We start from the raw sequence: 27,651 nt of genomic DNA, 5'->3' as shown, positions 1-27,651 counted from the left end.
ACTGAGCACAAGAGTGTGACTTTTTAGTTTGTTTATTTTTTTACTATTCTGTCTGACTTTGCTAAGACTAAATGGAGAGCTGTGATAAAATGCCAACTTAGGGTTGACAAAGGAAAACAAAATATCCAATGTGGACTGAGTTCAGTGGTAGTTGTTGCTGAGTAATAGCCTTTTACTGCTTGACATCAGCTGTTGAGGTTTCCTGACACTAGTAATTGCAACTTGCCTACAATATTAGCACCTGTAGGCAGGAAGGGCAGAAGTGCTGTTGTGGTGATGATGAGAGTTGGGTAACCTGTTCCAATACACAGGCAGCCAAGGCTCCGTGCTTCTGCCGGTAGAGAGTCATGGCTTTTCTGTGTCTGCTGAGCACTTGCGTAGCTGATTCTCCCTTCTGCTGGGACTGGGGACAACCTATCCAGGGGCAGCAGAGCTCAAATGCTATATTCGAGGCTTGTTTCTGATATGAAATTGTACGTGAAAACACCTTATTACAACTCTCATCCTTCTCTGATGCAGGGATGAGATGCAAGATGCTGGAATTGCTTCAGACACATTGATGAAGAACTTCTTCTTTGTGCCTTCTTGCATTCAGCTGAGCCCAGAAGACCGCTTTTCCACTGCAGCTTAAACAGGCATTAACGCTTCATTTAGACCTGCAGTTGCAAGTCTGTAGTTTGTCTGGTCAACATTCCAGTGTGGAAGAAATGGAACAATCTTGAATTCAATTCATTCTCTTCAAAACTTGAAAAAATAGTAATAGCTAATGGGGACCAGGCAAAACAAGCTACAGCTACAATTCATGGGGGGGGGTGGGGGGGGTTAGATAATGGCATCCAAATTTAAAATCAAATTCATTCAACCCCTGAGCGTTTAAATATGCAACAAAATGGATGACTTAGTGGAGATGGAAACCCATCACTTGGGTTCTTCAACAGTTTACATACAAGTACACAGTTTTTATACTAAGGATTCCTGTTAGAAAAGTCTTGTAAAGTTATTGTCTTTCGCCCAGATATATCAAATGTCAGTGGGAGACCAGTGTGACTTCATTAGATGTTTAGTGTATTTAGAATGTGTAAATTTGTGCTTTGAACTGTAGTTTAATAAATGTAAAATTGCATCATAGTATTTGTTGTATTTGACCCTTGATGTACCCCTTGTATGATTGCAATAAAACTTTGTGTAGATTTTACTGTTTTTCAGGCTAACTTTGGGAGGGGCTAGGCAGAAGAGGTAGCTATCAGATAGATGTACACATGCTTGTTTTGAGAAGCCTTCTTTTCTCTAGCCCATTATTTCAGCTTTGTATTGAACCATGAATAATTCAAGCTTGATAAACTTATATGAACTGAAAGTCATACAAGTTCCTGGAAGGCTAAAAGGTAACTTTTGGTGGTGGTTTTTTTTTTTTAAGAATATGACCTTAGATTCAGTTCTTAGCAGCAAACCTGCGGTAGATAAAGAAGTACACAGAGAGAGGTAGTCTTTTAGCTGGTGTGCATGTAGTGCCCCTGAGGCAGCATGGGTTAGTACAGCTCTGCCAGTTGTCACAAACTTTAACTCTTTTTTTTTTTTTAATGTTGTTTATTGGAGAGTCTAGCTTTTGACTGCAGCTAGTTCTGTATAGTGCTGACTCCAAAGAGAAGGGCTACACAAGTCTTCAGAAACGTCAATGATCTCTTGCGCTGGACTTTATTTAAATATATATCCATGAAGTAAAGGGTAAAGCATGCTACTAGACGTGCATATGCCAACTGCAGTGAGTAACTGGAACTGCTGAGACTGTTTAGAGGATTTCTTTATTATGTTACTGGAGCCTCTTGATTCCTTCGAGGTCCTTTTCTTCTCATTTTAACTTCCCTTCTGTGAAAACTGGGGGGAGGAGGAGAAGGGGTGTCAGGGCTTCGAAATGGTGCGATAAGTTCTGGATCCTGCAAAGGGGACTCTTTTCAACCCTTTTATTTGAGGTAAAATTCTGCCTTTTGGTTGCAAGTGTATTTTACATCAGTGCCAGCTGGTAGGAAATCTTAACTTCTAGCTCTGTAAAGCAAAGATTTCGTAAAACTTGAACTTCTACTTGAAAGTAAAGAGAACTCAATTTGGACTCACTTGTCAGAACAGTTTTACAGGCCAGCTGAGAGAGGTACAAAATGGCTTATGCTTTGAAGATGCAGTTTAAGAAATTTATTACTGGAATTAAATATGGAAGTAGGCAAGGGAGTAAATAAACAACAGCAGGAAAGCTGTTGTGGGTTTTGTGTTTGTTTTGGGTTTTTTTAATCCCCATGTTTCAAGAAGTGATACCCACTTCATTCAGTCTACCAGCTGAGATCTTTCTCTAAACAAAACGTAGGCTGCTGCGTGGGTTTTGACTAAATACAAGTTACGGTTGCCTAAGATAAGTGAACAGGATTCTGCTAAGCAGTCTTAAGGAGAGGTTTTTGGGGTTTTTTATGGTAACTTACAGATCAGTTGAAAAAAAATTCCTCTATAAGTGATACCGTGGTCAGAGCAGAGAGATTCATTGTACTTGAGGACAGTTTGCCATTAAAGACAACCTGGAGTTTGAACACAGTATGTATTTCAATTTGATTTGCTGAGTGTTGCTATTTATAGTGTAATTGTAATTCAGAATTTTACTGAAAATATAAAAGCTGGATGGTTTCTATGTAGTACTTGGAACTAATGCAGCCCTGTCCTGCTCAGTACGTGTCTGCAGCTCCTCTTGCAGCCCGGCTGGTACGGCGAGCTGCAGTAGCTGGGATTTCTTTGGTGCTGATCTATGCAAAGAGTGTTTTGGTGTATAATATAATTTCTCCATTGTGCATGCCAAACAGATCCCACCTGCTTTGGCCTGAAGTACTTCCCCGAGACAGCCCTTCAGCCTGCATACCATTTCCCAAGGAAGATCCAGGGCCGCAAACCCCAGACAGCGCTGTGTTACTAACGGTGCCAATTATTCCTCGGGAAGGGGAGAACACGATTCTGCCTTTCCCTTGTGTGTCTAAGCAGCTGTGCAACTGGCTCCAAATAAAAGTCGGTGCCCTGGATCCACCATTGGATGTGTTACCACTTCATCTGTACTCTTCACTCCCGCTTGGGGGGGGGGTTGGGGCGGGCAGTGGAGTAGTCTGTTAGTGTGTTTCATAGTAAGCTTATACAGGTTTAAACCCTGCTTTTTTAAAAAAATAAAAAAACCTGAAAAATCCAAAATTAAGCAGAAGCTTTAGAAGATAGAGCATCCAGTGAAAAATCAGGTTTGTAGCTCTACTTACCTCTTGGGCGGGGGGGGGGAACCAAACCTAAACCTGCTTTTAGTGCCTGTTGGCTGGGTAACTGCCATGCTCATTGCTGATGAGCTTTGTTCTGCTCCCACTCCCACAAAAATCATACCTTCAGTCTCGTCTTGCATGGGAAGTAGAGTGTTGGTGCTCTCGGGGCTTTGCCAAGGCCTTGGTCAGCAGCTGGAAAGCAGACAGAGCCCTGTGGAGAAGCACCGGCGGCAGCAAGGCCCCTGTGCTGTGCTCCCAGGGCAGGCTCCAGGGCTCTGCCTGTCCCCCGACCAGGACTCCCGGGTCTCTTTCCATCCATCTGCTCTCCAGCAGGTCAGCCCCCAACCTGTGCTGGTGCATGGGGTTATTCCTCCCCAGGGGCTGCACCCTACACTTGCCCTTGTTGAATTTCATGAGGTTCCTCTCTGCCCAAATCTCCAGCCTGTCCAGGTCTCTGTGTATGGCGGCACAGCCTTCTGGCGTGTCAGCCACCCCACACCCCCCAGCTTTGTGTCACTGGCAAACTTGCTGAGGGTGCACTCTGTCCCCTCATCCAGGTCACTGATGAATATATTGAATATATGACACACATTTAGTTTTTCCGTGCGCTGGAAGCACTATGCTGCCTGCCGCCTGCTGGCTCGTTCTCTGAACCCTTATTTCCTCCCTTGATTAAAATTTCAAGTAAGTAGTGGTGCGTAACCCACTACCACAACTTACTACTATTGCTTTAATATGTGATGAGAGTCCCGCGCCTCAAGTGCTTGCCCTGAGGGTTTGGGAAAAGCCTGAGCCCACAGACAGGCTCCAGTTTGCAGAGCTGGTTATGGGTCTCCAAGAGACGGCAGGGGAAGATTTTTTTTTAACCCAGGACTGCGGGGCTGTTCCCCAGAGCAGGACAAAGATGGGCATGTGTCCGCTCTGCAGACGGGGGAGGCAGGGTGGGAGTAGCAAGAGCGGTGCGGATCCCCCGCTTATTACAGTCCCTATCCTTGGAATAACGAGCTTTCTCTCACTTTATATTTTAATCTCATTCTAACTGCATAGTCTTTAATCTGAATTAGGGGCATTAATAGGATTAGCCTGTCAGCTACGCAGGACAAAGCTAATTGAGCTTGTCAGCCTGAGTCAGAGAAGAGCAGCTTTCAGGGAGGTGGAAGAGGAGCTGGTTCCCGCTGCCTTCAGTCCAGCTCCTCCTCCTCTGCACTGAGCCAGCCGCCGCCTGTTACAGGTATGTCTCCCTCCAAAGACTCTGTGTTGCCATTCCCATAACTTCTGATGAATATAATTCTTTATTTTAATGTTCTCTGACTTAAACCCTGCGGTAGTCAATAGGGCGGACCACAACATCTGTCAAACACGCATCATGTAACGATGCATGTCAATACCGGGCAGATACTTGCTGTATCCGTCAAAAACGGGAGGGAAAACTACTTCAGGACCAAGAATTAATAGCGTGACATGCTCCTCCCAGTCAATCCCCTCTAAAAAAAAATTAAAAAAATGAATTAAAACAACCTAGCCAGCCCTACTGTCGGGATGCTTGGAAGCGGCGGCTGAAACGGCGGCATCGGGGCATCATTTTTCAGCCCGATGATGGAGCTTTGGCAGATGTTGGCTGGTTCCCAGGGCATCCCAGCCGGCGCAGGGCGGGCGAGTGGAGCTCCCTGCCGGCCGCAGCTCCCCTTTGGGGGAGCTGCGGCCGGCAGGGAGCTCCACTCGCCCGCCCTGCGCCTGGAGAACCAGAGCTTGGAGTCAGAGGGTCCAAAATCTTCTCCTTCCATGTAGGTACCATGTTTCCCAGGTGGGAGACAGACTCCGGCATGCAGGACCCTGGGGGGGGGACATGGGGGACGGGACTCCCACACATCACATTCCCATTGAAAGTTTTGATTTCAACAAGTTACTATTATTTTCTGACAACTTCCCAACCGGCTCAGTGGGACCCACTGCGCGGGCTGTACCGAGATGGGTGGCGGCGGCTGGGGGACAGTGGGGACAAGAAGGAAAGACATCCCTTGGCATCTGGATAGTGCGGGATGGTTTTTTTCTGGGCTGGGAGGCATAACGGAGGCGGCGGCCGCCATGCAGTTTGGAGTCTCCATCGTCCCCCACGCTCCCCCTGGGCTCAGGTTTCCTCTCTCTCCCCTCCGGAGCTGCTGGCTCGTGACACTGGCAGCCGCTGCCAGCCCCATCCCTGCCCACGTGGCAGCTACGGGCGCCCGCCGAGCCATCCCTGCCTGCCTGCGGAGCCAGCGGCAGCCGGGCCTCACCTCCCTTGACCCCGCCAACCTAAATCACTTCAGCTGAAATTTTCCACTTGAGACGCGTGTGAGACCAGAATAGATTTCCAGCGTGGTTTGGGTTGTTTTTTTTTTTTTTATTTTTTTTTTATTTTATTTTTCCTCCTCCCGCTAGCTAGAGGAAGGCCAGAGAGTGCTTGGCAAGGTTTGCTTTTAAAACCTCCTTCAGACAGCGTCAGGGCGTCCCCATGGCAGGGGCGGCCCCGCAGGGGAGAGCCCCTCGGCCTCTAGGTTGCCAGGCTGGGGACGCTGGCCCCCCGGCTCCCCCAGCAGCCCCGGCCCTTTGTCCCTCGGGGCTGGTGAGCTGAGTCATAGAATCATAGAATCTTCATGGTTGGAAAGGACCTTTGAGATCATCGAGTCCAACCAAACACACACAAAAAAACCCCCTACAGTCTCTGCCACTAGAGCATGCCCTGAAGTGCCAAATCTAGACGTTTCTTAAATACCTCTAGGGATGGTGACTCAACCACCTCCCTGGGCAGGCTGTTCCAGTGCCTGACCACTCTTTCAGTAAAGTGATTCCTCCTAATATCCAATCTAAACCTCCCCTGCTGCAGCTTCAGACCATTTCCTCTGGTCCTGTCATTATTCACCTGGGAGAAGAGGCCAACACCCACCTCTCTACAACCTCCTTTCAGGTAGTTGTAGAGGGCAATGAGGTCTCCCCTCAGCCTCCTCTTCTCCAAGCTAAACATGCCCAGCTCCCTCAGCCTCTCCTCATATGACCTGGTCTCCAGACCCCTCACCAGCCTGGTAGCTCTCCTCTGGACACGCTCCAGCACTTCAGTGTCCCTCTGGTACAGCGGGACCCAGAACTGAACACAGCACTCGAGGTGAGGCCTCACCAGTGCCGAGTACAGAGGCACGATCACTTCCCTGCTCCTGCTGGCCACGCTATTCCTGATACAAGCCAGAAGGCTGTTGGCCGTCTCTTGGCCACCTGGGCACACTGCTGGCTCACGTTAAGCTGGCCGTCCACCAGCACCCCCAGGTCCTTTTCTGCTGGGCAGCTTTCTAGTCCTGCAGAGCCACCACACGTTTTTTCCAGGGCGCTGCTGGGGCCGGGTGGGATCCGGCGAGGACGTGGGCCAGCGGTGGTGGGCCGGGCTGCCACAGGCAGGGGACAGGCAGGGACAGAAGAGACTCCCAGCTCCAAGCTCAGCTCCCAAAGCGGCGTTTGATTTGGTGGCTTGTGAAAAGAAACCAACCATCAGGGCAAAGCTGGTTTAGCTTCGTGCAACTAACCCCGTCTGCAACTCCCCGGAGCAGGGGCTCTCCCGCCGCCCGCGCTGCCGAAGGGCTGCACCCTCGCTCCGGTGAGTCCGGTGCCCCACGGCACTCGCCCGCCCACAGCTGCTGCCCCCCAGCCCCAGGCGTTGAAGGATTTCACCTGCTCAGGTGTTTCCATGGGGTTACACCACCTCGAGCCCCAAACCAGGCCGTCAGCAAGCTGGGAGGAGTCGGCCGCAGCCCGGCTGCGGAAGGGCAGGCACATGAAGCTCAGCAGCTCCCTCGCTGCCCGTGCACGGGTCTGGCTCTGGAGCTCGGTGCTCAGGGCTCGATCTGACGGTGCCACTCACCCGCCTGCAAGCACTCACAGCTGCAGGTCCGGGCACCAGCCCGGCACAGCCATGCAAAGCCCAACTGGTCACTGGCAACCGTGAGGCACCCCCGCCTCGCTCAGAGCAGGGCAGTTTCTTTGACATCAAACCTCTATTAAACCTGCAGACCAGGTACGCTGGGTGCAGTGCGAGCGGGAACAAACTCCTGGCAGACGAGCTGCAGACCAAAGGCCCCGGTGGAGGCTCCGGTATCATCCACACTCGTCAGCCAGAGCCGCGGGCTTGCCAGGACAGGGCTCAGGAGACAACTCCAGGCATGCCACGGTCAGTGGGGCAGAGGAGAAAGGGGACGCAGCGCCCCAGGTGCTCCCTGCCACGCCAGAGCCTCCTGCAGTCCCTTACGGCACCCGAAGGATCAGGTTTTTCTGGCAGCTGGGGCAGGCCACCGGTGCTGAGCCCTCCTGCCCCGCGGGCTGCCCTTGGCACCGGCAGGGCATGGAGAGAGGGCGGCTGGGCTCGATTCCACTGCCTGTTCCCACACAAAATGTGCTGGGCTCTGGGACGCTTCTGCGTCATGTCCCCGTGGCAGACACTCGATAAACGGGTCATTTCTTTACCCAGTACAGTGCCTAGCTTCTCACCAATTATGCACTCAAATGAGATCTAAGGTTATTTGTCTCATTTTTAATTTTGAACGACTGACCGCAGATCCCAGGAGTGGGGCTTCCGATAAGGGATACAATGGAAGGGTGAAGCTGAGGACACGCGCCGTGACATATAAAGCAGCCTGGGCTGGAATAAGCTATGCTCAAACCAGCCGAAGGCCCTGACAGCACGTCAGAAGGCATTGTTTCAGCATTAAGTAGGTTGTTAATTTTTTCAAAGAAATGGAAATACTCAGCTTCTGCAGTGGGCTCTGCTGCCCCGTGGAGCACGCTGATAAAAGCAAGCTCCGGATTGAAGCCCAGTGTTTGGCTTGGTGCCCAGGTCATAATTCATGTAAAGTTTCTGTGCTGTCTACAAATCGCAGGGCAGGATGAGCAGAGACAGGCCTGTTAAATGATTCTAGCATTTGTGATCGTTTTGTTTTCGTGTTTTGTTTGTTTTTTTTTTTTTAAATCAGCGATCACGGTGTTTCGCAATAGGTTTCCAGAAGGCCCTTTTGCGGTGGTTCACAGGCTGCCCTGTGCCTGCGGAGAAGCAGCAAAGCAGGAGGGTGACGTGGTGGTTTGCCAGCCTCCCGGAGGCCTCTCTGGCGCTGGCACGACTTGCGGATGAGGAACTGTGTCCGCAGGCGCTCCTGGAGGACGACAGGCACAGCCGTCACTCCCTGCGCCCATCGTCGGCACTTTCACCCACGGCAGAGACTTCTCCCACCAGGAGCAGGGCTGCCAGACCCTCCCCAGCGCCCCGCCACGATGCTGGGACGCACTTGCGGCAGGCAGCGAGGCAGTGGGGCCCTGGGGAAGAGGGTCCGCCGCCGCTCCTGTTCAACCAGAGCGGAACCAGAGCGCGTCTGGGGACAGGCGAAGGGAGCACATCCTCAGCCTGGGGGTGCAGGTCCCGCAGAGGGGCTCACACCCATGGCAGGTGCCACGGACACCTGGGACAGCCACAGGCTCCTCTTCTCCTGAGTGTCACCGGGGCGATGTGCCAGGCTGCAATTAAAAAGAAAACCCAACAAAGCTATAGGATACGAGTGTGGAAGGTGCTGGTGCCCCAGGCAGGTGGCTGGTGCTCCACAGGAGTGCTCAGCTCTCCCCTGGCAGGGGCAGCTGCAGGGAGCGAGCGAGGTCCTTACGGGGCTCGGAGACTGACTTGTCGGCTCCTGTTCTTCAACTCGGAGAGGAAACGAGGGAGGAAAAAAAAAAGCCTTTGATAAACTGCTGGGGACAAATGGTCAGTGAGCATTTTTCTCTGACAAAACACCTGCACCGTTTCCAGCACTTGCAAGCAAAACGAGAGCTAAGGTCCACGCTGGCAGGGAAGGCAAAGTAATGTTTAAAAACCTGTCTAAACCCTCTCGTTCGTATCTTCCTTCATGTGTGCTTAAAGCATGGCCAGTCTGAGTAACAGACTCGGAGCTCACTCTGAGTAACAGCAAATTCCCCGGAGTCCTGTTTATTTTGGTGTGTTACTCCCAAGGAAAACCCCCTCCTCGGTGGGATTAAAACAGGAACATGTCACCCTACACCAGAAGTCAAACCCAACATGAAAAGAGTGACAACAAGGTCCAAGTCCGGTGTGCGGGTGGGTTTGCTTTCCCCGCACGTGGGCTGTCTCCAGCACACCACAGCCCCTCAGCTCACCTCCTCCATCGCTCGGTGTTTTACTTGCAGCAGGGCAGCTGGGGGGGCAGCGGGACGGCGCACCTCCGTCTGCAGCTCCGCCGAGCTTCCAGCAGCGCTTGGCCAGCCACGGGGATGCGGGCAAGGAGCCGGCTCGGGAAGCAGCACAGAGACAGGCTGTGCTTTCCTCCTCCTGCCCCAAAAACAGCCGGTGCCACATGAGTGCTTCCCGCTCAGCCCTCACGTAAACGCAGCACACGCGGCCCCCGCAGCCTTTCACCCACTAAACTTTGCTTACGTGTTTCACTCCGCGCTTTTATTTCTCTCCCTGCTGCAAACCAATACCTTTGTGTGTGTGAGTGTGTGAGTACTGCATTTGGCAGGGCCATATGGTGTTTTCATGACACACGTTTGAGGCCAGGTAGGTAACTGTACTGCTGAGAGATTTAAGACGAGAAAATCTTTCCGGGACGTTTAAGCCATATAAATAATCATAATCAAAGGCCTTCATAAATCTGTATGTTTAGTTCTGACAAGCTCCTTGCTACTCTACTCAGTACTAAATATAGACAGACTGTGACTTAAGAAAAACGAAACAGCAAATGAGTAAGATAAATGGATATGTTTAGAGAAACAAATGCTTCTTAGAATTCCACTTAAACACATTTTTACTTTATGGCAGCAAGAAAAGAGTACTTAGAAATTATTTTAACAGGGAAAAGGTCTTGCCCCGATGTACTAAAATAAGCAAAGCGTTATGGCTGAGATTTTCAAATCTGCCTAAGGGATTCAAATCCGCAACTAAACCAAACAAACTGAGCATCCAAATCCTTTAAGCAGCCTCGAAAATCCTCCTATCCGCGTGCAAAGAGCTGCGCATATAAAAGTAAACAGAGTTCCAGGAGTAAAAGACTTAACATTTCTTTCACCAAAGTGACTATGCAAGGGATTCCGAGTATATAAATATAGAAAAATGAACTCCAGTGAGCTGCGGTATTTGAAAGAGTGCTCGGTTGGTCTGTCATATGATCTAATCAATACTCATTGTTTATTTAACAAGAGTAAATTTGACCCAAAAGTTTCTAAAGCCTCGAGCTCTCCAACACCCCGTGCCAGCAGGATTATTTACGGGCATTCACACTGAGTTGCCAAATAGCCCTGCAGTAACCAAACAGACCCACACACCATTTGAGTTTGGGCTGGCCATGCCCCGTGCTATTAATAGTCATCCCAAAGAGGGGAGAGGGGTCTGTGCATGGAGGGCCACACACAGCTCCGCTCCTAAAAAACACGGCGTTGCTGTATCACCTGTTTCCGATCCATACAGTTTCCTTCAGCATGGGTTGCTACGCTGTGTTTCTTTAGTTTAAGAGACGCTTTACAGACGCGGTCTTGTTTTTCATATACGTACGTTAGCCTCTCAGCTTTGCCTTCCACAGGTGTGCTGAGCAGGATGGTACACCATGGATTTCACTACGACTGCAAGCATTCACAACACCTCTAGCTGCTCTTACATGAAATCTGAGCCTTTAATTCACTGCACATAGGGAAACGGATCCAAACTGTGACAGACTGAGGATATGTGACAACGCCGCTCACGTAGGGCAGAAAATACTGGGATGGAGGAGAAGGGGCTGTCACACCCGCTTTAGGAGTTTCAAGGACTTCTCCAGGAGCGAGAAGTCCTGTGAACCTGAAGTCCTCTGCCTGACCGAGGAGCAGGCAAAGGTTTTTGGAGAATTGTTATGGATGTTACCTGGTCCAGAGAACTATACATTACAGCTTATACCATACACGGTCTCATGAGGTTGAGCTGGATTTGAGGTTAACATCAAAGCTTCCTGAGGACAAAGGAAGCCAAAAGGCTTCCACCTTCCTCCTTTTGTCCATACTCATGTTCCAGCACTGGTGCCAGCCAGTTCACTGATCATGAACAGGACCCATGAGGATGCCATCCGCCGCCTGTGCGTCCAGGTTTGTGCAGGGGAAGGCTGAGGACACAAGCAGAATCAAAGTGTGGAAAATGTGACCCACCTTATCTGACAAAGCCTTTTGTGGGCACAAGAACCCCCTGACCCTCACTCGCTGCTTTCTCTTCCACCCACACTCACGTTGGTGCTGGAAATGTCCTTTTTTGGAAGGGCTCTGAAGACGGTTCCTGGTAAGCGCGTGATCCTGACCGCAGGGCGGGATGGAGCTGTTTTCTGATAGTTAAGGCTGTTCCAGCTGCAAAACAAACACGTTACACACACAAACATTACAACATCAATGTTTCTTTTACAACTGGTTCCATCAAATAAGTGAAGATGGTCTTCAGCAGCGCTTCTCGAAATCAGCAACTGGATGCAAGCTTTCTTCTTTCTTTCACACTCCGCCTTTCAGTGCATGCTCAAAACAGTTCACTGCACTGGCATCAGCAAACAGTAGAATCACACCCTCTTTCTTTCTGCCCAGTATCTGCATTTTCAGTCCCCAAACAAAGGGAGATGAAATAGTATTTTGCAAGAATCACTTTGTCCTGCCGCTACTGCAAACCAGACAGTCACTTTTCAACAGCACCCGTGAAAAGGCCTCACGGAAATTCATGCTGAAAATGAACGCGTCAGTCAAGCTTCAGCCATTCCTCTTGGTGCAGAAATAGAGCTTACCTGCAAAACCCACCTCAAGTTAACTCAGCAATAGGGAAATACTAGAAAAATGTTGAAAGTGAAAGAAAAAACTTTCACAAACCCAAACATTTCTGGAAGTAGTGAGAAATGAATGTCAGTTCTCTCCTGGGAGAATGGAGCTAGTTATATGCAAGCCTTCTCCTGACTTTTATTATTTTAAAATACAAGCTATGCTTCTGAATCAACTCTGAAAACGGCAGAGATCACAACGGCTTTGACCCCAGTCTTACGGCTACACCCAAAGAGACAGACCCAGGGGCCTGATTCATGGTGGTCAAGTACATTTCTAAAAACCCATCAGAACAGAGCCACCACCCCTCGGCAGAGCAAACCTCCAGGAGATGGTGACAGTCAGCTGCCATGCTGCCTACCACATCGAGGGGGAATGGGGGAAAATGGAAGCTCCTGACACAGCACAGAGGCAACCAAGCTCTTCCCCGGGGCAGCTGCTTTGGGAGAGCCTGGTTCCCTACAGGGTCTGAAACTGTCCTCTACGTGCCCCATCTCAATAGCTGCATTATCCCTTCTCCTCCACTTCCTTTGTGCCTTGCAAGATCCTCAGACTTCCTCAACTTCTCCTAAATTTGAGTCCATCACAGTATCTCCTCTCTCCCCGCAGTTTTTACCCAAGTGCCCTGGCAGTAAAGGGCAGTCTGTGCTATGTCCGAGTTGCAGCCACCCACACGAACACGCCAAGCAGACAGCAAACAGGCAGCCCCGAGCCCGCTCGGAACGTCCCTCCACAAATCTCTCCACTGCCCAGCTGATGGTTCTCGTTAGCCTCGCAAGCACTGATGGTGGGATCCACCTCACCTCACTCCACCTGCTTTGTAGATTCGCCCACCTGTGGCAGCTGCCCAGGCTCCCGTTATCAGCAGGGGAGATGGAGTCAACAGAGCTCAGAGTGCAATTCATCCCACATCAGAGAAAAATTAAACATGACCGAACCCTGTGGTTTATATTTACTAGCACTCCACTGACTATAAAAACAGCTATAAAAACAGACGCTTGTGTTATAAGCACCTAATCTCAGATGAACTCCACCCATAGTGACTCTGGGTACATTTATATTCACTTTGCTATTTGAACCCGAGGACAACCTTGGGCCCAGGGTCAAACAGTGCAAGATGGCTCGCTTCCTGGCTGCTCACAACAAGGAGCCTCTGGAGCAGATGATTTGCATCCCTGGAAAAGCTGCGCTTCCCACCTCCCCAAGCCTCCTCGGTCTCCTGTGCCAGCACGCTTGCTAGCTCAGGCCACATTCCACAGCCCTCCATGGCTGTTTTGCAACAGACCCATGCCTACGCATCTACACCCTTCCAGGCATTGACCTCACCCACCATCCCTTCTTCCCCTCACAGAGCGGAGACTTTGGACCAGGGAGACAGCAGTCACAGGTGGGTTCAGATTGATGAGGTCTTCACAAGGCTGGCTGCCAGCTCTTTAACACCGGCACATCACTCCCTGGGTCCTCATCTCAACGGACCAGAGGCTGGCAATCACTGCAGAGTTGTGGGTACCGTAACTAGCTACACGGGCTCAGTCTGCACCGCAGATTCTATCGGTAAAGCATGCCCTGCCTACTATGGACAAGCCAGTGTCCTCTTCTAGAAGAGCCTCCATGAGGTCAGGGTGCCACTTTGCATGTCGTCTCAAACAGGGCCCACACAGTCCATTCTCCTTGTTCCTGTGGCTCCTGCAGAGTGAACACCTGTGGGACCAAGCTGCAGCACGTCTCCAAGGACAAGTTGCGGGACAGAGGGGACTCTCTCCAAAAGTGAGCTGCAAGACCAACAGTGAGCTGTGTATCTCCCATGGCGAGCTGCTGGGCTGAGGCACTTATCCCCATGGGGAGCTGCACAAATGAGGTGCGTGTCCCTCAAATTGAGCTGCAGGAACAAAGCCAGCTGCACAGAGGAGAGCCGAGGGAAGAGTGAGATTCCAGCACCCTGCTGCAACGCAGGTGGTTGGGATGGGCTGCACGTTGCACAATCTGTGCGATCTCCAGCTAAACCACTCCACAGGGATCAGCACAGTCCAGGGGTTTGGCACACCTGATGAAAATCTTTGGGCGAGTTTTTCTGGTCAATGAGAGCAACCCCACTGACAGGGGTTCCCTCCCTGTGGTCTCTGACAAAGCCAACAGCGTCTCTGCGCATTGTGCTTTTGGAGAGTAAATAGGGATCTCCTCCCCGGCCCCTTGCATAGGTCTCACATCACAGCGGAGATACTTGCATTGAGCAGCACCAAAGCTGGCTTTCACATGGGCTCTTGTTTGAAAAACTTAAAGTAGTATTGCTCAATTCTTACATTGCTGCCAAGAGACTACCTGAGCAGCAAAGCTGTGACTCTTATGATGTCTCTTTAAACGAAATGCAAGGCCTTGGGGCCCCAAGTGTGCCCTCTGCCCTTAGTTCCTGTGACATCCTAAGGAAAAAAAAAATTAAATCAATTATTAATAGTGAGTAGATTGCTTAACAGCATGCCAGTGGTGTGTTTTGTACCATGATGCCAAGGGTGTGGCATGTGAGCCAGGCATTTGGCAAGGGACAGCAGCGGGATATGGGAGAGCTCAAGGCCTGCTGACACGTATGGGAGGAGTGTATCGAGTGCAGGGAGCTGAACCGGACGCACCTTAGTCTGTATTTTATGTGGGACATGCTACCTGCATTTTTGCACCTGCATTTTCCTATCCAGGGAGTATTTGCTTGCTTGAATATAAACCAGCAGGCTTGCAGGGGGGGTGGGATCAAGTATTAGCATCAACAAATGAACACTGCAGGAGCTATCAACATCTCTATCTGATCTGTCACGTGGGACTGAAAGTAGCCAATAGTTAAAAAAATATTAAAGGTAAATAGGTTTAAAGAAAAGAAGGACTTTTGTTCACATGACTGCTAACAAAATACCTATAATGGGGGTGTAGAAATGCTGTTACCTGTGTTAGGAGGAAAGGCAAAGCTGTCCCTGCTGACTTCCGTACCATACTGAAACATCACCACTGTCTCATCTCCTTCATACCTCCACGATTTAGCCCATCCAAGGAACTCTTGAAATGCAGCAGCCGTTAAGTCACTGTATAACAAGTAAATGCTGTTTTGGCATGGAAAAGCACAGAAATGTGTTTCTAATGCTTCCATCAGGGATAAAACACTTATGTGATCTCATAGCATGCACAGGTGGCTTTGTTAGCTACACTAGCTCATTCTACAATGCTTAGAGGCTGTCTCCTTCTCATCTTGCTGGCTGACAGTTCAGCTTCTAAGTACATGATTTTGTTAGCAGAAATTCAAATCAATCAGTTAGGTTTTCTACCAAATAGTTGAATAAATCATGACGCTGGGAAAACTCTGAATATAATAAATACACCATTCAAAGTGGTGGAACACACAGACCCGTATGTCATCCTCGCAAGCAGAAAAGGTTCTCAGTTGTGTTTTCTGGTATTTTCCAAGCTCTGTCTGCAAATAAGCAATGCCACTTTGCCATACACTTCCACAGTTCTTCAAAGGAATCCATGTTGTTGGAAAATTTGGGAAATGGCATATCTCCACACCACGCACAGGACCCAACAATGTTGCCCTTTACTGGAGGTATCAACAAAACCACCAGCATTGCACGAGCGAAGAAAAACCACACAAGATACTAAACAAAAATAAACAAACGGTCACACCATGTGAAGTGAAACAGGAAGCATGATCTGCACGGAAAGAATCAACCAATCATTCCAATATTAACTCCTGATTTCCACTACAGAGAATTCCCGGGATTTCTTGGACCAAGACATGCAGCAAGTATGCAACTTGGCTGGTTTGAGATGAGCAGACACCCATTCTGGCTGCCCTTCCAAAAAGATAGGTGGGAAGCAGGGCTGTAGCCAGCACCATTGTCCTGTCCTGTGGCCTGAGAAGGAACACAGTTCTTGTGACAGCCACAGGACCTGGGGAAAGTTCTGGTCCTGTGGCTGGTCCTGCACTGAAGGAATTGAATAGAAAACCTCTCACAATGTGTAGTGCATACTGAAGCAATCATCTACTCACCTAGGTTCTTCCTGCTCTGAATAAAATAACCGTCTGCCCCATAGTTTTCTGTGAAACATCTAACATCAGAGGCTAAAAATCCCCTGTGGTGTCCTGTCACAAGCGGAAAACGTCTCTTGCTTATTAGCATGTAGAAGCCAAGAGTTTAGGATAAAACGCCTTAAAACGCCTTCTTAATTCCATGTCCTAAAGCCGAGATAAGCCACAGATAACAGAGCTGTATTTCTTAAGAGCAGGGTGAAATTCTGGAGTTTTGCCCGACAGCCTCAGCCCCCGGACTGCTGGACAGGACTGCAGTTACACAGCTGGCCAGTGATTTACCAGCCGCGTTGCCCATTCTCTTCCCTAATTTATCTTTCCGATCCCATGACAATTTAGCTTTCCACATCAGAAGAATATGACCTGCAGGCTGAATAAGTGGTTTTCTGGGAAATTTAAACTTAAGATACAGTGTAATAGGCATACATAAATAACCCACAAGCACTTAAAAGTCAAAATCCCTAAACATCTTCCCAAGGAAAAACGCAGACATGTCCGTTTTCTCCTGGGCGGCGTAAAACCACAATCCTGAGCTTCTCTGTAACTGAATGGAAAATACAGATACATGTGAACTGACAGTTATCCTTTAGCTGCTTCCAGTGATTGCCAGAGAAAATCAGTTTTACTGAAAACTGCTCATTTGCCAAAAAGAAGTTTCTCTTACCTGTCCTAGGCTTCATTAGGGGTGTTTGAGTTTTTTTTTTTTTTCCCCTTGCCAGGCTGTCTCCTATGGCAGCAGTGCAAACATCAGTGCTGCTAACAGCCTCTGAAGCCTTCCATTGAACGGCGCTGAGCAGGCACGGCAGGACTGGAACTGTGGTGACTCAGGAACAGCCACAAACGCTCTGGAGAAAAAGGGCCATGAGCAATACTGCGTAAAACGCACGTACGCAGAAACTAGGGTTAGAATCATGTAGGGCTGGGGAGGAACTAAGCGCTGCCAGCCAAACAGGACTTGCTCCGTCTGGCAATTGAGACTGGTAAAGCAAACTAAAATGCACAAACTGAAGTCTTAATGACAAATAAGTTCTGGTTTTCACCTGGTATTCTAATGAGCAAGTGCAGAACCGGGACAAAGCAGGTTCTTCCTAAGGCTGGGATGTGTGAGAAAAACGGGGTATGAAAAGACTTTAGAGGAGGCAAAAAAGGAGACAAGCTGCAGTCTTGCTGATTATATGGTCCACCTCCTCAGATATCTGGTTTATAAATCTCTGCAAGTGCCGTCTGTAGCAGCATTTTTCCAATTATTAATAAACGAACACGAGCAGTAGTAGGCGTGCCAGAGAAAAGAGAACAGCCCCACACTCTACAACCCTCTCCTGCCCCGAATTCGCTGTCTGCTGCCTCCGGCCCTCCTTCCGCCCCCTCCTTATTCTCAGTTTTGCCACCTTCCTTCCGTCCGTCCTTCCTTCCTTCCGTCCGTCCTCTCGTGTTCCCCAGCTGCCACTTTCCTGCCATTTCAGAGCTGTCTCTCCCTGGCCACCCCCTCAGCCTCAGCTGCTTTCAGGCACCCACCGCATCACTCCGCGTATGAAAATGAGCTGTCACATTTTCCAACCTCTAAAGCAGAGATTATTTTTGGGAGAGGTGGTTCTGACAGCTCTGTCCTGCAGTGCACAGGCAGGGCACAGGGCAGGCTACGTGAGTGCAGGGGGAGAAGAAGAGGGAGGGTACAGCGGTGCCACACACATGCAGGGCTCCTGGCTGGGTGCCCAGGTCTCAGGGGGAACACGAAGCTCTCGTGGGGTACAGGAGTCAAGGAGCTGTTAAATCTCCTCACTTCTGAGGGCTGCTCTTTCCCAACCCAAGGCCAGCTGCAATGTGGCTACAGGACATGCCACTGAGGTGACAGTCGAGCCTGCCTGTGGGGGACACGCACAGCGAAGCCCCTCTCCACCCTCTCACCAGCTGCATCCCTGTCACCCACAGGCCACCAGGCAGTCTCTTACAGAGCCCAGGCTCCCTTCCAAGTACCACAATCAGCATCCAGACCTCACCCGAAGATCCGACCTAAAGGGCCTGAAGAGGGAAAGCACAACAGGATTTTGACCCAGCCCCAGCCATTCTGCACACTTCGACTTGGTCAGTGTATAACATGAAACTTGCGGGGCCAGAAGGTCCTGTGGCACCTGGACGGCAGCGGCATTAGACAAGCGCTGATGTGGCGGGAACAAACCCCAAGGGTGAGGGCAGACACTAACGTGGGAGGAGGGAGAATGAGCAGGAGGTTTCCTAAGGGACTGGAATAGCAGAGACTGATGACAGGAGCAGCTGCAGAGGGTTGCTCTGGAAATTAAAGTTGAAATGAGCTGGTTAAAGGAAGCAAAGAAAGATGATGGTTGTGGAGGCAGAGCTGGGAGCACCCTGGGGGTGTCGGTGGGGGAGGAACCGATAGGGAGAATCCAGAAACAGACGATGAGGTGGCAGGGAATGAAAGGCCACAGGTAGCGTGGGGCAGGCTCCGGCAGGTGCACCGCGAATGGCCACAGGGAGAGGCTTTCATGGAGCGAGAGCAGCCCAGATGTCACAGGAAGGGAAGGTGCATTAAGAGGTATTAAAAGCAGGGTGTGCGCGAAGGGCACGTGAGATCAGCAACGGGGAAAGGTGAGTGGTGACAGCTGGTGGCGAGTTACCACTGGAAAGGGTGCTGCGAGGACCCACAGCTACAAAAGCAAAGAGCCAAGAGGTCTTATCGGGAAGCCAGAGCGAGTATGGACAAGGAGGCAAAGCAAGGACAGGAGGAGAGAGAATTAGAGCAGCAAAAGAAGAAAACAGAACGGGCCACTCAAAGCAGGAGCTGTTACGGCAAATCAGCCCTTCGTTATTTTCTCATAGTTATGCCACAGCGGAGTCCAGAAGCACCTGTCTGGGCCACATCCTACTCCACGTTGCATGAACTGAGAGAGATACGGCCAAAACTCCCAAGTTTTTAAAACTGCCTCGCGCGGTGTCCCCTGAAAGCTACCCATATGAAAAATTGCAGAGGCACACGATCCACCTCAAAAGCCACTATACTCATTTCTTCATCTTTCCATTTTATTTGAAAATAATTGAAAATATTTGAAAATAAATTTGAAAATGATTTCTCCAAAGACTAGTTTACTTCTTCTAGAAAATTACTGCAGAATCACCATAACTTCCACAAGTACAGCATCACATACCTCCAACATCTTGCCATAGCAAGTAAACTAAAAATAGTAATGCTATTTCATGTTACAGACCTTCAGTTCATGTTGGCAACTGGATTTTTTTAACACTAAAGTTATCATTATATCAATAAAAATCTTGTGTATATGCATCACATATGTTTAAGGGTGAAAGAAGTGACAAAGATCTACCTAATTTTCTGCTGAGGTGCAGGTAGAAGCTATTAGTTTTGGGAGGTTATTTATCACAGAGGTTTAAACCAAAAAGCTGGTGAAAATTTTACAGATTTGGTTTTAGGGGCAATAATATGCTTCGAAAAATATTTCAAAATGTTTTAAATAAACACAATTACAATCACAAAAAACCATAACAGAAGACACAGAATTTCACCAGGAACTATGGTGTATTAGTTCCACAGCCTTTATTTCAGCTGGAGCGGATGCAGACAGATGCACTTACGAGCCTGTAAGTCTTTTCCCAGCTGTGCCTCGCATGACAGTAGCACCTTTTGGCAAAGGAGAGCATGTTCCGGGAGTCAAGCAGCCATTTCATCAACATTTTTTCCTGTTGATTTCAGTGGGGAACACACAGTAAACACACTTTCTCCTGTGAAGAAACCTTGAGATGTGGGATCCAGGGGAGTAATTTGTAAACAACTGCTTGCTACTACTAGTGAAAAGCATTTGGATCATCCTGAAGTGAATTCTCTTTCGGGAACTCCCTCTAGATAGGGCATTCAAACCAATCAGTTTCCCTGCAGGCACAGCAAGGATCTTATAAAATCTGGCCAAAAGGCGAGCAGATACTCAGGTTACACAACAGAAACAGAAGATGGGAGATGCAGATTTCCCTCTGTCAAGCAGCACGTTTTCCCAGACGTGACAACTGTGGAAGCTGTAGGAGTAAGGAGAGGGGGATCTCACTGGCAGCCTGGTGCAGGGGGGCACAACAGGAAAGTGCATCCCACTAGATGCATATGGGTTATCAGCGTGAAGCCGGATAACAGAAATTGCATCAGTGGAAATACTGGAATTAAAGCAATACCAAAAAAAAGTGTCTTCCTGAGAACAAAATAACCACTCTTCTGTCAATACACAAGTCTTTGAACTAATTAAGAACTGGTTTAAATTATATTTTACTCTGTGCTTGTGTTTTGCAACTGTTATAGCCTCATTCTTCCTTCAGGCTGAAGAAACTGTTCACTGGCTACTCTTGCAGTGTTGTTTTTTTTTTTTTTCACTTGCACACATAATTAAACATTCTGGGAGGTTTCCAGGCAAGTTACAGGAGGACATAACCTGCTGGCAGACCCCTTCTGTCAATTGGGATCGGCTGTCAAGGGGAAGAAAAATTAAGCAGAATGAGAGAATACTGGACTACGACACCACTGAAAAGGGGAAAGGTGGGAAGCCGTATCTTAGAAGAAGAAAAAAAAAATAAATAGAAAAGTGCTCTGAGTGAACGAGGCTGGACTGCCTGGGAGGAGAAGAGATCTCTGAAGTGAAGCTGAATAAATAGGAGGAATAGAACTGAACCGTAAGGAAGCACGAGCAGCGTTTCTAGAGCAGAATGGCACCCTGGCACAAGCGGCACCCACAGCCGTAGCCCGGCCCAGGGTCCCGCTTCCCGGCTGCTGACACACGCAGCCCCCTTCTCTGCCTTTACCAAAACTTCCTGACAGTAAAAAGAATCCGCCTCAAACTCTGCACCAAGCAGAATATATCAAACCGCTTCTGGAGCGCCGCAGCCTGCAGTGTAACGTAATTAGCTGTGACCCGGCTAATTGGCAGCTGTTACCCAAGCCAGCTGAACGGCAGCTGCCGGGAAGCGGGGCGAGAGAGCCCGGGGGTGGTCTGCAGGTTTAGAGCTGGGCCCCGCCGAGCCGCGACACCCCCCGAGACTGCGGAGCCAGGGTGCCGGCAGGGGGCTGGGGTTCCCCTGACAGCTCCCGGCCGCCGCACAGGGCTCCGGTTCGACGCAGGCAGTGCTCGGGAGCGGGAGGGGGGCCCTGTCTGCCCTTCGCGTCGCGGCCGCGGCCTGCAAACGAGGGGCGACCCCGACGCGTGGCACCAACACACCCACCCCACCCCGCCTCCGCGCAGGGGCGGCTGCCTGGGCCTCCTCCCTGCCTGGGCCCGGGGGCTCCCAGCCGCGGTATTTCCTTGTTGGGGGGGGGGGAAGGCCCAGCGAAGCCTGCGGAGGCCGGAGCTGCCGGGCCACCGCTCCCCTCCACCCCGCCCGCGGCCCCGCTTCACCTCATGCCGGCGGGGAGCGGGAGGATGGGAGGCGGCAGAGCGGGGGCGGGGGGGGCCGGAGCTGGGCCCTGACTCATCCGGCGGCGGGGACTCACCGCGGGGCCGCGCACACGCCGCGCCGACACACAGGCCACGCCGCGGGGCAGCCGCCGATCACGCGCGGGCAGCCGGGCGCCCATTGGCCGCCGCCTCACACACCTTTGCCGGCGATTGGTCAGAGAGAGGCCGGCAGCCCCGCCCCCCAGCCCCCGCCGCCCCGCCCCGCCCCCCCGCGCGCGGGGCCGGGGGGAGCCACCACCTGAATGGGGAGCGGCGAACAAAAAGAGGGAAATAGGGGCGGCGGGCGGAGAGCGGCGGCGGCGCCTGCCCCGGTCAGCATCGGTTCCCCGGCAACGGTGAGCGGCCCACCGGCCCCGGGGAGAGCGGGGCGTGCGTGTGGGGCGGCGGGGAGGGAGCCCCCAGGGACGGCAGCATCATGAGGGAGCGAGTCGCCGTCCCGGCGGGAAAGGGGGGCTGAGGCGGCGGCTGGAGAGGGTGAGCAGTGGCGGCGGGGGGAACCGGGGGAAGTCTGAGGGGAAGGAGCGGGGGGAGCCCCTGCGGGGAGGGAGGGAGAGCCTGCGGGGCAGGCGGGCGAGGGGACCCCGCGGGTGGGAGAGGAGGTGCCGGGAACCCGTGTGCCGGCATGCCCGGGCGCGCCCTCAGGCTCGGCGGCCACATGTACCAGGCGGTGGCGGTAGGAGGGAAGCGCGGCGGGGGGGGCGATGGTGGGGAATCCCGGCGCGGCGGGGAAGAACCAGGCGCAGCCCGCCGCCGCAGCCCCGCTCTCGGCGGGGACGCCGCTCGTCTTCACTACTCTTTCGTTCCCCCGCGGCGGGAAGGCGCCGGGTGTGGCGGCGCTGACCCTCGCCCGGCTCCCGCCCCGCTGTGAGGCGCGGCGGCCCCAGCCCCGCCCGCGGCTGTGGCGGCGGCGTTTGCGTCGGTGTCGGGCCGCCTTCCTCTGAGGGAGGAGGGGTGGAGGATCCGCGCGGGGGAAAGTGGGTGAGAGGTCGGCGCGCCGCCGAGCAGGCGCTGATCACGCTTTGTTCACATGCTCCCCTCCCCCGGGGCCGCGCCTCGATCGGCGCCGGCCAATAGGAGCCGGCGCGGCGCGGGGGAGCCAATCGGGGGAAGGCGGGGGCGGCGCGCGCGGGGGCGTGCGGGCGGCGGGGTGCTCTGAGGTGAGGGTGGCGCGCGCCCAACGGCCGCGCCCGCCCCCGTCCCCTCAGGCCGGGGCTGTGGGTGGCAGCGGGGGGGCCGCTCTCCCGCCCCCGCCGCCCGCCTCTCCTTAAAAAGATGCGCCTCACCCGTGACTGGAGACGCGGCTTCCAGAAAGGAGGCTTTTCCAGCCACACCATCGGGGCGGGGAGGGCAGGAGCGAGGGGGGGGGGTTGGGGATGGGTGGGGGGAATTAGTCGGCAGCGGCGGGCCGTATCCCTCAGAAATGGAAAGCTGTGTTGGGGATGGCGGGGGAACATACGGCGTAGGAGGCTTTCTGCGTGGGTCGGCTCTGTGTGGTGATCGGTCAGATAGTGAATATACATATATATGTTTCAGTTCTCCAAGTCGCTGATTTTTCTCGCATGTATCTTTGTGTGAGAGAGACCTTTTGAAGAGTTCTCTGGAACGTTTTTGGTAGCTAATGTCTTTAGAATAAAACGTGCGTTAGTCCCAATACGCTCCTTTCATCTATCAAAATAAGCACAATACGGAGGGCTGTGTTTAAAGCAAAAGTGGAAGGAGGGTGGGAAGGGGGAGGAGGCTTTGTTTTCTTTTTTTTTTTTTGGGTGATGATTTTTGTTACGCTTTCAGACACAACACTTGCAGCATGGAATAACTTAAACTGTTGCTTAAGATTTGTGGGGCGTTCTTTTGTCTCAAGAAAATATATAAACTTTATCAGATGGCCAGATTTCTCCACTAACAACTTCATAAAAATATTATATGAATAAGACAGGTCAGGAAAATACAGGCATACTCCTCCATGTGACCAAGTGTATTTATCTTGCACAGGTTGCTTTGTTTGGTTTTTGTGATGCCACTCTATAACTAGCTGCAAAATATTCAAACCTGGCGTCAGTTTTAAAGTTTCCTTTTTTTCCTCTCACCAAAACAGGAGGAAGAAATGGAGATGATGACTGAGAAACAGAGAGATACTAGGTATTTCTGGAACCATGCTCCTGAAAAAAGCGATTATGAGGCTGTAGAAGCCCTTATTTCTATGAGTTGCAATTGGAAATCAGACTTCAAAAAACATGCAGAAATGAGACCTATAACTCCAGCATCTGATATGTCAGAAGAGAGTGACGAGACTTTGCTTCCTGGAGCAGCGGACTTTAATGCGATACCAGCATTTGTAAGTTTTTGAATTTGTACGTGCGTGTGCCTGTTTTTAACAATCGGTGTGGTGGTGTGTTGGTAACGTGCCCCTCCCTTACTGTGTTTCTCTCCCCACACAGTGCCTGACCCCCCCCTACAGCCCTTCTGACCCTGAGATGTCGCAGGTGGTCCATCCCGGGACACAAGCACCTGCTGCAGCGCCTGGCAAGTGGCTGGCTGAGGCTGCCAAGCCTCTGGCCACCCCTCGGAGAGAGGTGGAGAGGCCTCCAGCAGCCGGCCCTCTGAAAGCTCAGGCAACCAGTGTTATCCGCCACACGGCTGATGCCCAGCTTTGTAATCGCAAAACCTGCCCGGTGAGAACAGCCAGCGTGCTGAAATACCAGGACAGTGTTTCAAGGGAAACAACCAGTAAACAAAACGCCGAAGCAGAGTATGTGGCGTGTTCTGCCATGGCACCGAGAAGAGCCAGTGATGAGAGTGGTGAACTGCCGGTGGCAGAAGGAAAAGCCGCAGAACCAGCTGGCAGCCTGGTGCCCTTGACAAAGCCCTTGGTCGGCAGGCATCAGCCTGTCCCTGGGTCGGTGGGGGTGGCACCGTCGTGCCCTACCCAGGGCAGTGGAGCCCCCCCTGTGCCAGTGATTTGCCAGATGGTCCCACTGCCCACAAACAGCAACGTTGTGACAGCCGTAGTGCCCAACACCACGCCAAGCCAGCAGCCGGCTCTCTGTCAGCCCATGGTCTTCATGGGCACCCAGGTTCCCAAAGGCGCTGTGATGTTCGTTGTGCCCCAGCCGGTTGTGCAGAGCACGAAGGCTCCCATTATTAGTCCAAATGGCACGAGACTCTCTCCCATTGCCCCTGCTCCCGGCTTCGTACCTTCTGCGTCAAAAACCACTCCTCCGGTTGATTCCTCAAGAATAAGAAGTCACATCTGCAGCTACCCAGGATGTGGGAAAACGTATTTCAAGAGCTCCCATTTAAAGGCTCATGTCAGAACACACACAGGTTGGTCACTGTTCCTGGATGTTAGCAATCAATGTAGGAAGTTGCGGCTGTGTATACAACGTGTTAAGGTTTTAGCTATTACCGGATTTGTTCATGGAACACATTGTGGGGCAGCAGTGAAATACTTTTTTTGCTAGTGTGTGTTACAATGTTGCCTGATCTCTGACAGGAAATCTCCCGGAGGGGAAGTTGACTCAGCAGTTTGTTTGTGCTGGACTTGCTTCATGTCAGAAGGCGTTCAGTAACGCTTCTTACGAGTGGGGAGGCAGGGCCTCGCCCAATGTGCAGTATGCTTGGGCTTCTCCATGGGAATGCCTTTTATGAAAGAACATAGCTATCTACTCCAAACTATTCCTGCCTTGGTTATTTTAGAGTAACTTCTCCAGAGCTCTGTTGCATAAAGCCTTATTGCAGGTTGCCTTTCAGGGCTAGTTTTGGGCATGCTAAATTGTCATAATCTGCCGTTCATGTGGAGCAGAGAGTTAAATTCAGCTGTCTTGAGATGTAAAAAGTGTCTCAAACTATTTGGTTCCAGAGAGTTGTTAACCCTGTGTACTACTTAGCCATTGTGATAGTGAGTCTGCATGTTTAAATATTGATACATAAACATTTTTTCACATTTTGTGTTTATAAAAATAATTAATATTTATGTAGTTTTTGGCTTGACTGTCATAATAGAAACTTCTTTAAAAAGAAGTCAAAATCCTGCCAGTCAAGGCAGTAGTGTTTGTTGCTCGGTCAGTACTCACAGGGGTTTTTTTGTCCTTTTTTTTTTTTTTCCCTTTTAGGAGAAAAGCCATTTAGTTGTAGTTGGAAAGGCTGTGAGAGGAGGTTTGCACGGTCTGATGAACTGTCTCGCCATCGCAGAACGCACACTGGGGAGAAGAAGTTTGCCTGCCCGATGTGCGAGCGGCGGTTCATGAGGAGTGACCACTTAACGAAGCACGCGCGCCGCCACTTATCGGCTAAGAAGTTACCAAACTGGCAAATGGAAGTGAGCAAGTTAAACGATATTACCGTGCCACCAACGTCTACAACCACGCAGTGAGAGGACTTAACTCTGAAGACGGTGGAATTAACTGTTGCTGCTGGGATATGCCAGCTAAAAAAAGGCTTTTGCTCCTGGCCTGTGGTTCTCCCGCTGGCGGTGCAGCAGAGGGGCGAAGGCAGCCTGTGCTCCGTCACAATAAATGTTGCTGGGAGAACCAGTGGCTGACTGGAATAGCGGGTGTCTTTTGCACTGGTAAGGAGAGAGAAAGGGAAGGTTCTAGAGCAGAGCAGCATGCATTGTGGAAGTTTTGAATTTTGCAAATTACTCATATATACTCCAGATCAGTCACGCATAAGTGTTGCTGAAGGTTTGCTGCTGATGCTGGAGACCAACTCCGATTGTAACTTCAGTTGTCAGCCTTCAGTACAGCACAGACTAGGAAGATGGCAATGTATGGGCGCAGGCTTGGAAACCCAGAAGGCACCTGCATAAGATAATCTAAGTCGGTTTTCCTACTTCTGCCACCTTTTGTTGGTAGGAATCTTTTCTTCCCGTCCATTCTCCAGCCCTGTCATAGGCAATGGTTTGGTGCCAGACTCCTGGAGATTCTAGAGCCGTTCCCCTGCACGGGGTGTTGAACACACCCGGCCTTATGAGCTGTCTGGGGGGGTGCGGAGGGAGCGCTCGGGGCGCTGTGGGGGCAGCTGGAGGGTAGGAACATTTGTGAATCCTCATTAGCTTTTGTAATATTTTCCCAGCTGCTTTGGCAAGCCTTGTGATTATTACAGCTGCATGTACCTGGGCATCGTACGGTGCTTCTGCTTTTGTGTTGCTTGGGGTTCCCTTTATACCTTCTGACGGATCTGTACCACTGCGTTTTCCATAAACGCAGCGCACTTTGAAGAGAAACATGGCAACTGTAAACTGCTTGAGTTGATTAAGGAAGAAAACCAAGAATTTTAGGCTTCTTGATGATGTTATTCGTTGAAAGACGGTTTATACTAAAAATGAAATGGATATATTATGTATTGTTTTAAATTAGAAAGTTGTGATTCGAGAAGTAAAATGAGGCAGTAAAGACACCGGCCTAGAACTTAAACTGTAGCTTTTGTGACAAACAATGCATCGACTTTCACTATTTCTATTTTATCATATAATGTTAGAGGACACATATCAGAAAGTGAACAGTTTGAAAATAGTGTATTAGATACGCTTTTTGTGACTACTTTAAAGATTTGCACATTTCTTATGTTGTACTTTATACTTTGTTTACAATAAAACCGATTTTCTTTAATATAGACATCTTTTTTTTTTCCGTCTTTTTTTTTAATTCATAGCAGAACTTATCCCTTTGCAAGGAAAAAAAAACCTCAAGACATACGACAGTGTCTGTCACTGTGTGTCTCTGCGGGGGCCAGTGGGGACTCCGCACTGGCATGGAGTCGGGCGCTGGCTGTCGCTGTTCTCTGGAGCAGGGGTTGGCTGTCTCCCTGGGGAGGAGGGCAGAGAGCCGGGGTCTCGCCTCCTCCGGGCAATGGGTGGGCAGCGCTGTTCTCTGCCTTCTGTTGCCACCGCCTCGCAGGGGATGGCCATTTGTGGCCGCTTGGTGCTGTTGATGGGGGCTCTTCTGCCTCCCGCTCTGCCCCCTGCCCGCAGGGATCCCCGAGTTTCACGTGGCGGGGCTGCTGACTTGCTGCC

General features: G+C 50.9%; 2 protein-coding genes and 1 long non-coding RNA gene across 11 annotated transcripts in view; 2 read left to right on the top strand and 1 right to left on the bottom strand.

Moving 5' to 3' along the window:
- Positions 1–3,058, top strand: part of AZIN1 (antizyme inhibitor 1) — a 28,999-nt gene extending 25,941 nt beyond the window's left edge. Inside the window, exon 12 of the mRNA XM_063327314.1 lies at positions 520–3,058. Within this exon, the coding sequence (XP_063183384.1) occupies positions 520–631 (112 nt within the window). The 3' untranslated portion in view covers positions 632–3,058. The remainder of the gene's footprint in view (positions 1–519) is intronic.
- A 4,778-nt stretch (positions 3,059–7,836) lies between these two features.
- On the bottom strand, positions 7,837–21,765 carry LOC134512178 (uncharacterized). 6 transcript variants are annotated; one of them, XR_010070064.1, is made up of 6 exons: positions 17,568–19,126; positions 16,844–17,024; positions 15,039–15,175; positions 13,441–14,527; positions 11,466–12,079; positions 7,837–9,624 (listed from the first exon to the last, which is right to left on the bottom strand). It is a non-coding gene; the product is annotated as an uncharacterized LOC134512178 (long non-coding RNA). The 6 variants fall into 6 exon arrangements; XR_010070062.1 differs by having other exon boundaries at positions 11,466–11,657; XR_010070063.1 differs by lacking the exon at positions 13,441–14,527 and having other exon boundaries at positions 7,837–8,801; positions 9,453–9,624; positions 11,466–11,657.
- Positions 21,766–21,838: 73 nt separating this feature from the next.
- Positions 21,839–27,253, top strand: KLF10 (KLF transcription factor 10). 4 transcript variants are annotated; one of them, XM_063327308.1, is made up of 4 exons: positions 21,839–21,976; positions 23,734–23,973; positions 24,077–24,962; positions 25,751–27,253. In XM_063327308.1, exons 1-4 carry the CDS (start codon positions 21,884–21,886, stop codon positions 26,008–26,010), a joined length of 1,479 nt encoding a protein of 492 aa, XP_063183378.1. In that variant the 5' UTR covers positions 21,839–21,883; the 3' UTR covers positions 26,011–27,253. The 4 variants fall into 4 exon arrangements, with proteins under 4 accessions (XP_063183378.1, XP_063183381.1, XP_063183379.1 ...); XM_063327311.1 differs by lacking the exon at positions 21,839–21,976 and adding an exon at positions 21,985–22,115; XM_063327309.1 differs by lacking the exon at positions 21,839–21,976 and adding an exon at positions 23,028–23,277.
- Positions 27,254–27,651: the final 398 nt, after the last annotated feature.

The sequence above is a fragment of the Chroicocephalus ridibundus genome, chromosome 2 (assembly GCF_963924245.1).
Source record: "Chroicocephalus ridibundus chromosome 2, bChrRid1.1, whole genome shotgun sequence".
Lineage (NCBI taxonomy): Eukaryota > Metazoa > Chordata > Aves > Charadriiformes > Laridae > Chroicocephalus > Chroicocephalus ridibundus.
Note: the sequence above shows the minus strand (reverse complement) of the source record. Positions and strands in the feature narration are given on the sequence as shown.

Excerpts from the sequence above, each read along its gene's own strand:
- KLF10 (XM_063327308.1), top strand. The coding sequence starts at position 21,884 with ATGGGGAGCGGCGAACAAAAAGAGGGAAATAGGGGCGGCGGGCGGAGA. Across the intron at positions 23,974-24,076 it reads TTAATGCGATACCAGCATTT|TGCCTGACCCCCCCCTACAG; the intron begins GTAAGTTTTTGA and ends CTCCCCACACAG. Across the intron at positions 24,963-25,750 it reads TCATGTCAGAACACACACAG|GAGAAAAGCCATTTAGTTGT; the intron begins GTTGGTCACTGT and ends TTTCCCTTTTAG.